Consider the following 12,792-nt stretch of genomic DNA (forward strand, 5'->3'; position numbering starts at 1 on the left):
CTGAGGAATAGGGGGAGAAGGAAGTCCAGTGATTATGATGCTTTTAAACTGTAAAAATAAGCCTATAATATTCACTTCATTACAGGACTGCAGGTGCTAGTTTTATAAAATTTCAATAAAAATTATAAAATTTATAAGATAAAATTTACTACTGCAAATGACACACTGTGTAATGGGAAAGTCAATGAAAACCTGAAATCCTTTGTTCACGCGCAGCACAGCCTCTCCATGACTACAGACCTGCAAAAGCAGGATAGACAAACTTTTGTCCAGAACACTGTGACCCTGTCTTCGCATGAGAAAAATGAGCTCTTTCTAGGTGCCTTCTAGCCCAACAGTTGTGATAGTCTGTGCACTCAATTCCACTTTGCATTCAGATAGTCTTTCCCACCTTGAAAGATCCCACAGAGTGCAGCAAACCATATATAAGGAAACACATCTTTCCCACACTGACATCCGCCCGTCCCGAGGTAGCCACAAGCATCTATCTTAATGACCCGCAACACCACCAGACAACAAATATCAGAGAGTCTGAGATGATGGGCTGGTGTAAAATGAGTTGGAGTAGGCTCTGTATAGATTTACACCAGTGGAAATTTGGGACTAGGGACAGAAAATCGTTACTACGTGCGATGGAAAGTAAATGTTTACCTTGGAAGGCCAAATACTGGATTGGAACTGGAGATTAATTGTAACGTAGATGGAGCTTTAGAAAATGTATCGTAACATACAATCATCTGTAATGATATTGACTCCTCTCACAAGGGTGCTGTGAAGCTTCGTGCAGTCGTATCAGTGGGACATTCAGAGATGCTCGGCAAGCAGGAGCCATAGGAGTGCAACTCAGAAAGGACACCGCTTTCATCTTAATGTCACTAGTAATAAAGAAAAAAGAGAGCAAAAGATAAATCTGTGAATGTTGAAGAAATAGGCTAGTTTAACACATTGGCTGTGATTTCCCACTTTTTTTCCACCCTCTCTCTACTCCACCATACACCTTTTACCTTCTGGACTCCATAGGACAAACACAGAAGTATCAATTCCCCTGTTAAATCTGTCTTTTTCTCGCTTTATTAAAAAGAGGTTATTGTGTTCAGGGTAAAACATAAGTAAAATAGACACCAGCTAGGAATTAAACCACATCCAGATTCAGAAGGACTCAGGGTCCTTTATGGCAGGAAGATGTGCCGGGGAGGTTTAGGTTGGACATTCAGAAAAGGTTCTTCAGCCAGAGGTTGGTGGAGCACTCGAACAGGCTCCCCAGGGATGTGTCACAGCCCCAAGCCTGACAGTGTTCAAGAAGAAACTGGACAACCTCCTCAGATACATGGTGTGAACTGTGGGGTTGTCACTCGACAATCAATGTCTCTCGATGATCCTTTTGAGTCCCTTCCAGCCCAGGACATTCTATGACTCTAGGGTCAAAGCTGAGCCTAAACTTAGCAAATATGCTCCTAAGAAGGACACTCCACTACCAAAATCTTATAAATCAGGCTCTAAAGTGACAGAAACTTCCCAACATCATGCTGGCAAACAGATGAGTTTAAGATTTTTGGTGAGATTTTTGCCTGATATGGGTCAAGAGGATACAAATCAACAGACCATTGCTCCTTTGCACATCTCTGATTTCAGGCCACATATTTTTAACACTCATAATGGACTTGGAGTGTTTCTTTATCCCAACCACCAGGGTGCGTCACTTTGAGATGTATAAAGAGAAATACTTTTCAGTTTCATTTCCTTCTTCTTCCTCTTCCTTTAGCGAACCCTCCCCATATGTTATTATAGTTAATTTCATTAGCAGTAATCATAGAATCATAGCATAGTTTGGATTGAAATGGTCCTTCAAAGGTCACCTAGTCCAGCCTCCTTGCAATGAGCAGGGACATCTTCAACTAGATCAGGTTGCTCAGAGCCCCATTCTATGAATCTATGATTCTATGATTCATTTACTAGTAAATTCAGTGTATGTTCAAGAAGATCTGCATGTCCTAATCCTTTGCGCCTCACTCAGCTAAGCCAGTCCTGAATCCCAGGCTTGGTCAGCGCTATGTTTGTCACCCTTTATACACTGGATTTATGATCCCAGTTCTGTCCATACCTCACCAGCTTCCCTGTAATCAGGCTGAGTCTATCTCACTGACATCAAGGTATTTAGGCTTCTTGTATCTATCGGCCATGGATTTCCATTTGATTTGATGTGCCCAAGATGAATGCGCTGGCTGCACTGCTTCAATACTGTCCTCTGATTGTTAATGTTTCAGTTCCAACACAGAAGCACTATTATGCTTATTTTTCTTTTTTTGTAAGACCATCTGACTTTGTTTGCTAAATCAGATGTGACAGGCAGGGATTGCATCATGCTTTTACAACCGCTTGTTCACTCGCTGTGCTGTATTAGGTTGGAGCAGAGGCAGTGCTGAATATATCTAAGTCCCACAGTTCCTCTAAGCAGAGAACCTCGCTCTTTTCAAACTCATTTCCAGGCATCCAGCAAGAAATTAGATAGTGCATGTTGACTGGGTTTTGGGAAGGGGGGAAGACAGGGCAAAGAACTAAGAAAATGAACTGTAAGATACAGAAGAGTCACAGTGAGCTGTTAGCAGGACTGAGGAAGATACTGTTATCTTTAAACTTTCATGTCTTGCTGTCCTGTTATCATTACCACATGATGCAATCTTAAACCATATATCTACACTAGTAAATTAAACCAGCCAAGGCCTATTTTCTGGCCCAAGGAACAAGTGACACAGTACAGCTTTTTTCCACCTACCTAAAATCTCTTCCACCCAGCAGAGGGTAAGCGAATCTAAATTTCTTCCTGGAAAGGATGTCTGGCCCATAAAAATCTGCATGGCCATGACACAGTGCCTGGGTCCATGCCTTGACTTGGTTTAGCTGATAGATATAGAGAAAGCCACAGTGTTAAGCCTTTGTCCCCATTTCAAAATATGGGGAAGGAGGAAAAGCCCATCCAACTACGTTTCATATCTGCGAAATCCCCTGCAACTTATTCTCCAGTGCCTAGCTGTAAATTCAAGAAAAATCCAAAGACATTTCCAAGAGGATGAGATTGTCATGGAAGGAAAGGATTCGTATTGTCCTTGAATCCTGATTACCTAAATGAGAGTGGACCCTAAGTCATACCCAGGTAGAAGTCCCTACATATGAGTATCCTGGCCTTTATGGCTTTTGCTCTTAAAAAGAACTAAGTGCAGAGTGGGGCTGCAGCCCAGAAATACGCATATCTAGGAAATATTAGTGTCATTTGAGCAGGAAAAATGGCTCCAGGTTCATCTCTTATGGAGATTACCCTGTATTAAAAGAAAAAAAAAAAAACACAAAAACAAAAACAAAACAGCAAACCAAAACAACAACAAAAAAGCAACAACAAAAAAAACCTGTATGTGAATATCAGTCTACATCTCACTGCTGAGCAGAAGAGTGAGAAGAGTGCTAGAAAAAGGGCAGATAACCATTAATCTGTCAGTGGGCAGGAAAGTATGAATGGTAGCGAGGGGTTGAGGTAACTCTAAATCCAGAACGAGGGAAAACATTACTATAGTAAAAGCAATTCAGGCAATGGAATGAAGTATGTGGGAATGGGGCAACCTCTTGGCAGAGATACTGCTCAAGGCTGGACAAGACACCAGTTCATCAGCAGGGGCTGGTCATGTCAACGTGAATCCTGCTGCCGCAGAGAAGTGAGGTGCTCTGCTGCTGCCTAATCCTGCAAGCCCCAAACTTTGCCTAAGCTCCTCCCAGGTGCTGGATCTTTGCATCTTTGTGAAGCTGTCCATTTCAAAAAAAGTGCAGAATTTACTACAGGGAGAAAAAAATGGAGCCTGAGTGCCATTAATAGGATCTATGGCAGCATTTGGTAATACATCAGTCCTACTTATAACATAATAGCCATATAACTCATACAAGGCTCTGGTTCATGTGAGGCATGGAGGTCTACATTACACAGGGGAGGAATAAGCAACACAGTCACATATCCTGTAGCTGGGTAAGATTACAACACAAACAGCAAGTTTTCCAGGCCTTAAATGCTGGAGGAAAGGACAAGGCATAGGAACAGTTTGATCTCTGATTTTTATGAAAGCTAGAGCATTTTTTTTGCAGGAGAACTGCAACAATTTTCTGCAAAGCTCTGTGTGTATATGTGTGTGATCAGCAATAATTGTTAGTTGCCTTACCAGTGAAAGCAAGGAATGAATCAGTGATAGGAATGAAATTTGCCTTCTCCTTCTCTCAAGAGGTGATGCCATCAGTGAATGGAGAGGTGAAATGAGACTTATTCTCAGACGTGGTAAATTGCTACAGCTCGACTGAAGTTAAGGGAGTTCTGTTCCTTTGTAACAGCTGAGGATATATTAGAGAATAAAAATATGAGGAAAACTTTATTGTTACAGACCAGGTTTCTTTAAGGAAATAGAAGCTCTGAACTTGCAGTGTGCCAGCTTTTTTTCAGCCTTCAATTCACATGGTTAGGCGTAATAGGGTGACCAACTTCAGATCAGCCACAAAACACGTACAGTCTGAATCCAGTCCTTGATTTTTTTTATTTTTTATTTTTTACTTGAAGACCTGAATTCAAAGCTTTGGGCTTCCACTACAGCAGATGATGAACATTACAAGTAGCTGCAAGTGAACCTTTAAAGGCTTGAGCCTTTCAGAGGAAGCAAGCTTTGCTATGGAGACTTAGTATCAGACCTCAATAATTCATGCATTTTCAACCCAGAAGAGACTGGTGTGACAATCTAAGTTAGCCTGCTACGTAAAACAGGTCTTCAGACTTCTCTAAATTATTTCTCATTTCAAGTCCAAGAGCTATTGTCAAAGTAAAATATATATTTCAGAAAAACTTCTGATCCATTTTAAAGTAAGTAAAGACAGGGTATCTTCTATAGTCCTTGGTAAAGACTTCTGATAGTTAATTATTCTTAAAAAAAGGCATGTTATTTCCTCTTTGCATGTCAGGCTTCTTCTTCTAGGATTCAGTTCTTTCTATAGCCCCATCTGCTAAAATAATAAGCCCTGTATTCTCACACTTCTGTTCAACAGAAAGTGATTAAATCAACTCATAATTTTCTCTTTGAGAAGCTAACTGATACCTCTGGTCTCTCATGATAAAACTGGCATATGACAGACGTATGTAAAACTGAGTGGCTCAGTGAAGATGAACAAAGAATAGTCATTCACTGCTTCTGCCAGTGTAACAACCAGCAGCCATCAAACAAAATTGTCAGGCAGCACACTTAAAATCGATCCCATTTTTAATGGGACCCAGTCAGATGGTGAAACACCTTTCTGCAGAACACATAAATAGAGTCAAAAGGTCATTAGATGTGTTCTCCTTGCCCTGTTTTCTTCCGTTTCCCCAAGTATCTCTTCCTGTCACATGTGCCTCCATTTATCTGTAGGTTTAGATATTTTGTGGATTAGGTCCAAGCTTTGAATTGGGAAATGTTTCAATAATAGATAAGGAAGAAAAGGATATATGTTTTTAAGAGATTTAGTTCTAGTATTTGCCAAACATTCAAAGTAGCACAAACAGCTATGAGGAAGCTTCTTTCCATGCTCAAAATTTCATGGCTCAGGTCCAGTCCCTGATATCTGAGCAGAGGCTGCAGCTTCAGAGGGAAGTTTGAGGTCCTGAGTAGAAGGTGAGAATTATGTGCTTTTGTGGACATGAGCTGTAGAGACTATCCAAAGAGATGGTACTCACGGATTGTCTTCTGCAGCATGGAGTTTCCCCTTAGTTTCCTCACTGGCAGCCTGGATCTGTGCATGTGGATGCGGGTGTGAATACACCTGCTTTGCAGTTGGCCAGAGTGAACATGCACAAGAGGACAAGAATTAGTCTTATCATTATCCATCCCCAGCCTGGATCACAGAGAAGGTGGCTTAGAGCAATAGAGGTTAAAATCTAGAAATCTTACTCTGGAATTAAGCCATAAAGTCTAGCTGGACAAGGATGGGAAGAGGGGGGTATGGATAATTGCACCCATAGGGCAATTAGAGTTACAAGGAGCAGAGGAGCTCCTCTTCAGTCCCAAGAGTGTGATTAATTGGCAATAACAACCCCCCTGGAGTTGCCTTATTGCTATTATGAATCCAAGTCTTTATTTTTTATTTTATTATTTTTTATTTATAAATGAAATATTTAAGTGCATGACTTTGATCGCCAGGATCTGCTAGTTAGTGCCAGCTTCAGCCACAAGTGCCAAGATTAAAGATTCATCAAAGGCAAAGGATTAGCTCACCCTGTTGGAATGCCAAGTAGCTGATCGCGAAGAGGATGCTGTGCTAAAGGCCTAAGTGAGTGTCTCTTCGCTTATCTTGTTCTCTAGGGCTGTGAATTTGGTGTCTCCCTGTTTTCTCCAGCACTGCTTAGATCATTTACCTTTCTGTACTTGTAACTTGTCTAGGAGGAAGAGGCTGACAACAACATTAAAAAAACACAAACCTTCAGCTAGAGTGGAGTGTTGTCCTCTCAAAGTGAGATGGTTGCAAAGGTAACATCTCCAGCGCCTAGGGCTGGGGACACAACCTCTTGTGTTTCACTGTGTCTTATGGAGAATGGGCTCAGATGCCACCTCACACACAGACCACTCAGGTCTGAATTTCCAAAGAGAGTGAAGCTCCTAACAAGGAGCATAAATGTCTGATGGTCTTTTCAAAAGCAGCCAAAAAGGAGAAAGCAGAAACATCATCATCCCTCTTTAGGCAGGATTACCATACATCCACATTTTCCCTTTGAAATCGCCTTTATTCCTGTGTGGAAATAGAATTGGAGGCTGCTGGACATTCGTCTGAGATTTCCAGGTGTTTGGTTTTATGGACGTGTAGTTATATGGTCACACCAATTTCCCCTGTATATCAACCCTGAAGTTAACACTTAAGCCCCATGATTGTCCAGTAATCCATGACAGGGGAACAGTGATCTCTTCAGTAGTCTAAATTTCTTTGAAACTCCTCTTCCAAACTTAGGACTAGTGGTTTACCGAATACACATTTACCTGCCAAGTTTTACAGAAGTGGTCAGTAGCTTCTTAGTCCTTTTGGTTCTCAGACATGTTAAAGTGGCGTCACTATTTGGGGAGCATGCTTTGTGGCTTCTGGAAGTCTAAAACCATTGCCAGGGTCTAAAGCTGCAAATGTGAAATTTTTCTCCCTCCTTTAAATTTCCACCTGCTAAGTCCTTACAAAAACTAAATTTTTTCAACAGCTCCTCCCTCCCCTCCCACCCCCCTAAGAAGGGAACACAGGAAAGCACAGCTGTGTAAGCATCCAATCCCTTGCAACAGCCCACAGGCCTCTGAAAAACAGTTAGCTCACTGTTCAGCTTAATGGGATCTGTCAAGAGATGGAACAAATGGGGCAGGAGAGGAGCTGCCTTGGACGTGCAAAAGTTCATTACAAGAAGCTCTGTCTGTCTGAGTGCTGCCTGCCTGTCCCCCCACACCACTGGGGCTTCTCTACATGACACTGCTCCTTCTTTTCTTTTCTTATTTCTCTTTTCTTTTCTTATTTCTCTTTTCTTTTCTTTTCTTTTGTTTTCTTTCTTTTCTTTTCGCTTCTTTTCTCTTCTTTTCTCTTCTTTTCTCTTCTTTTCTCTTCTTTTCTCTTCTTTTCTTTTCTCTTCTTTCCTTTCCTCTCCTCTCCTCTCCTCTCCTCTCCTCTCCTCTCCTCTCCTCTCCTCTCCCCTCCTCTCCTCTCTGCTTTCTTTTCTTTTCTGTTTTCCCTCTTTGTTACCACCAAAATAAAAAAAATGCCAGGGATTTGGGAAGACTTGAAATTTTGCTGGCATCTGATTGATGAGGTTTCCTTCTCTGTTGCTCTTCCCATGTCTCTTCTATGATGTAGCTAAGGAGCCCAACAATCTGCCTTCCCTGCCAGATACCATCATGCAATTGGAAATACTATTGTTTTCTTTAAGCAGATGGTGATTCTCATCCTTTGATCCTTTCACTAAACTCATTAGAAAACCTGGCCCCAGATCAAACCTTAAAAACAAGAAAAAATGAGAGAGAGAAATAAATGCCACGGTGATTAAGGTAGTGTGTAAGATGCTGGAAGAACAGAGTTGAAGCACCTATTTTCTCTTTGCTTTTATAACAGGGATTTTTATTCTCTGAGGTCTGCAACTTTTTTCTACTATTAATCAGGTTGTACTGGTCTATGTACACACACACACACAAATATACATATGTGCATGTGAACATGTGTATGTGTTTATGTGTGTAAAAGTAATAAAAGGCATCACCATTTGCTTCAACCCATGAGTGGAATATAGAAGCCTGGTATGGGACACACTGCACTGAGGTGTGTGCTCCTCTGGTAGACTTTGCTATATGTTGATAAGAGCTCTTCCGTATTCGTTGTTTCGAAAATAAAGGGTATTTTTGGTGATTTGGGCTGTAAGAAGTAGGATGAATCACAGCAAAGTGGCGGCTGACATAGCCTCTGTGCTTATCAACCTGAGTCCAACCTCTCTACACTTGGCAATGCAAAGTGAGCACAAAGAGTGTCCCCAGCCATGAGATATCAGCATAGCTCAATGCCACTCCCTTGCGTAGAGGCAGATTTATCGTGTTGTTCAGGGAAAAGGTCCCAGGTGTGCATCTGAGAGAGAATAGAGACAGGAGGAAGTCAAACGGCATGCTCCTGCTCTCCATTTTGTCTGCTGGAATAAACCCAAAGATCCACCTGTAAAACAGGACCACTGTGAGGTGACAGTGATGCACAACAGTCTTTCTTTAGTGCCTGAATTAGGGTGGCATAAAGGACCACAGACATGGCCAAGCAGGAGTTGTTGCAACACAACCTACTTTAAACAAAGCCCATTGGCACAAAGCTGAAGTGGATTTCAGTGATTTAAACTGTTTGAGATACATGAGAGTGGTCGTCTCCACATCCTGTGTTTTCTGCTGGGGTAAGGAGAGGAATGTCAAGGAATACCCTCAGGTCCCCTAAAAGTAAACAAACCCATTTCTTCCAAAGGCAATGAGTTGCTACCTCTATGATACTTCATCTCCCAGGCTGAATTAGGAAGTGCTGGACACCCCGAGATCCCATCAGTGGGGGCACAGGTGTGTCATTCATCCCAAATACCAACCTAGTGGGGTTTTCTCTGCAGCACAGGGCTGGAGTCAAATACTGTGACTGGACTTTTTTTCTTTTTTAATGGGTTGTATAATTTTATGGTTGTCAAGATGAACAAATAATTTGCAATTAATAATTTATCCAACAGATTTTGATTCTTTTGCAGCTTACTGAATATCCATGAGCAGACCTCAATTTCAGCTGGCTTATTTATTGTTTGAATTTATTTGATGTGTTCCCCACTTCTTTTTTTTTTCTTTTTTTTTAACTTTAAAACACTATCAACTGATCAGAGACAGCTCCTGAAAAAGTCTGATAGTCTGCAGTTGAAATTAGTTGTAGCTGCCATGAATCAGGAGGTGAATAGTCCAATGTGTAGAAATTTCACTTGAGTAATTTGGAAATAATTCTCAGACCTTTTGCAGATTTCTAACGTGACCTTGGTCAAGGAAGTTGGGTACAACGTTGCCACTGAAAAGTTGTCCCTAAGTGACTAATCCAAAGTCTGAGACAGGAAGTAAGACAAGAATGTCAAGGCTGGGGCAGTCCAAACATCTGCCTTGCCCGGTAGCCTGTCTTTGATTATGGCCAAGAGTATATGTGTAGAAAAAAAAATAAAATCAGGGCAAGCAGGCAGTGATTCTTACCTAAAATAGTCATCCTGCCTCCCATGATTTGTAGTTCAAAAGATCTCTGAGCCAAAGGTGGTGTCTTTCTATTTGGTAGCCCTTGATGTATTTTTATTTCACATTAAAAGCATGAACCTGAGGCTGGGGAGGACATTGGACTCTGGTGTAAATTCTGTGTTCAATTCTATCCCAGACTACCTGAGTTACCTTGATCCAGTCAATAAGGATGAGATTTATTTACCTTACCTAACATGAGCTATTTAAAAGGCAGAGGTCAGTGTGAGCCAGCTGGCTAGCTGAAGATGGGGAGGTGTTCAGATGCTGTGGTTTGGAGACCACCATGAACCCATTAGCCAGATGAGACTGATGACTGCCTGGGAGCACCAGGGTGCATGCAGAGTTCTACTCATTACAGCAGGGAGGATGCTTCCCTCCTCCAGAGATTTTTATTATCCTCGTGTCAGGGCTACACACCAAGTAAGTGGAACAAACAAACAAGGCGAGATAACAAACTGAACAGTACTGAGAGGGAACACTGAATCCAGGATTATGTCTGGCTTTGCCCATGAGAGGCAGCAGTGTTTTGAAGGCACCGAAGCAAAAGGTAGATTTTAATTCAGGTTCTTTCCTTACACGGGCTCTCTACTGAGATGAAGGAGGTATTTTAATCCCCCAGCAGCAGAGCTATCAAATTGACCGGATGGCTCCCTCTATTGCAAACAGCATATTTTATGCAATGTACCCACACTCTGATCTGTTAGGGTAAATCAGCTTTTCCTTCTCTGATGTTGTATGTGGTTTTGTGTAGTCAGATGGACGGAAGGAGGGAGGAATGACCCAGGTGGGCATAGATGTAAAATGTTTTCTTGTCCAAAAGAGGGAAAGAACTGCTTCTGAACAGGTGGAATTGAATAACGCTTGATGTTAGACATCTACACTGGCTGTTAAGAGTAGCCCTGAGAGCTCAAGACCAGGAAATCACCCTCTGTGCAGATAATGAGCCTGCAAGAATGGCCTAAGGTGTGTCAAGCAGACTCCGCTCGCACTGCATGAGACCTCCCATGCCCAGGGATACCTGGAGGGTTAGTGCGATACCAGGCAGGTCCAAACAAACCCTCCGCAGGCAGGCAGTCCGCGGGAGGTGGGGTACGCCATGTGTCCTGCTGCTCCAGATGGTGCCCTTTCAGAGTAATGTAGATGTAGCCACAGAGGTCCTGCTGAGACAGCCCTCTCCTGCTGGGCAGCTGTGCATAAGATCAGCAGCGCTTTCCAAAAATGCTTGTGTGCTGGCCAGCCTGTCCTCGCTCCGCTCAGGAGGGATTGTTACCAGCCGTCTTGCTGGGAGCAGGGTCAGGTCAGCACAGGGTTCTTTTGGGAAAGAAAATAGCCCTGTAAGTCTCAAAGCATGAGATCTTTTCCTTCAGGGGTCTGTTTACACAAGGTCACTCCCCGCTTTCTGCAGAAGGAGGAGGGAAATAGCATATTTTATTGTCGTCTTGGGGCAGAAGTGTTGTTTTGTTGGGTTTTTTGGGTTTTGTTTGAGGAGTAAATGCAGGGGTGGAAATACCAGCCATTGTTCTTTTTGTCCTTTCTCCACTGACAGCAAGAGGGACCATCCGTGCCAGGGTCTCAGCTGGAGATCTCCAGCCTGAAGTCTTTCAGACTCACTGTGGACTGAGCTGAGATCAGAGGTCCCAAACTCACTGCGTTTTTTGCTCTCCTCCCTCATCTTTCTGGACTCCCGTTTAGTTTTCATTTAAGATCTCAACAGGCTAGAATAACTCAAGTGTCCTCAGAACTTCCCTCTACACCCTTCTTCTCCCTAAGGCATGTAAGATTTCCCTTGTTATCCTTCCTCTTATGTTTTTCTATCTATAATGAGTACTGCTATGCTCAGTGACCCAGTGATCCCTCCAGCAGAAGAAGGCTCTTTTCTTCCAGGCTGGTGTATTTGTTTTGGAGGTTGTCTTGATTCAGGTGAAAGTGTTTGTGGCCTGAATCTATCATCTACTCAGAGTTGCTCAAATTACTTTCAAAAAGTAATTTGTTGCTGATTCCCACATCCAAAAACTTATTGTCAATCTCATGTTCTTGGTGACCGTCTCAGTAAAAGATAGTCACGTATCCAAAATTAGAACCCGGCTGTTGCAAACTCTGGGGAAATAAACCTGAGGTGCAAATGAAAAAGAGGTTTTAAGAGACAAATATAGTCTGTTTCCAATGCTTTCTTTGATGACTTGGTAGAAATCAGTCTCCAAAGTTTATGGCCCTTCAGCAGTGCTTCTAAGCAAGTTATGCACTGCAGGTGACATCCTATGGTTTTCTCCCCACTGCTATTAGATATAAAGACATGGTCACATTTGCCCATCAACAATGTCCAGGAGTCAGCAGATACCAGGGTGTCTGACACAGGGATGATCATAGGTGTGCCAATAACAGGGCTTGGGGGCATTTTCTGCCCATCCACTTGGGGCAGGGCTCATCTTCCCTGATTTAGGTTTCCTAAAAGCCTAATGTCTAAGCTAGGTTAGTCATGCCAGGCTTTCCTTATAATCAATACAGAAGAACAGGCGACTCCAGAGATCATTTCCTTGCAACCAAAGACAAGTGTGTAAGAAAAGCCAGATGAATTGCCTCAGGAAGTGCTTATATGTCCAAAATTACAATAAAGAAACCCTAGGATAACCAGCTTGGACATCTAACTTTTAAACATCCTCACTTGGAAAAGATGGATTCCTCACATAGTTGGAAACGCTAGTTTCTTGATTCAACGTTTATATATATGTCTATTTATGTTTGAATTGGCCTCGGTTGTTGAAGAAAGCACAGGCTATTTCTCTAGAAACATACTAGGAATGTGTGAAATGCAAGAAAAGTTGCAGGGAAGAAAGGGTTACCATAAAAAAGGTAAAATATTTAAACAGTTAAAATCACAGCACAGCATTCTGGTATTCACATAGTTATGGAGATGGAAGTTCTCAGTGAGCCTGAGAAAGAGTTCTTTCTTGTTCCTCAGTTCTGTTCTTAGAGGAGCAGTTTAACAAAAACATTG

The 12,792-nt window shown here is 42.2% G+C and overlaps 1 protein-coding gene across 47 annotated transcripts in view; it reads left to right on the forward strand.

The window, feature by feature from the left end:
* Positions 1-12,792, forward strand: part of CELF4 (CUGBP Elav-like family member 4) — a 691,562-nt gene that overhangs the window by 502,637 nt on the left and 176,133 nt on the right. For 12 of the 47 annotated variants that reach the window (XM_065657466.1, XM_065657477.1, XM_065657502.1 and 9 more), the window contains exon 4: positions 778-789. The exons of the other annotated variants lie outside the window; for them this stretch is intronic. In XM_065657466.1, the coding sequence (XP_065513538.1) occupies positions 778-789 (12 nt within the window). The remainder of the gene's footprint in view (positions 1-777; positions 790-12,792) is intronic. 47 annotated transcript variants of the gene reach the window in all.

Source organism: Caloenas nicobarica, chromosome Z (assembly GCF_036013445.1).
Source record: "Caloenas nicobarica isolate bCalNic1 chromosome Z, bCalNic1.hap1, whole genome shotgun sequence".
Classification (NCBI taxonomy): domain Eukaryota; kingdom Metazoa; phylum Chordata; class Aves; order Columbiformes; family Columbidae; genus Caloenas; species Caloenas nicobarica.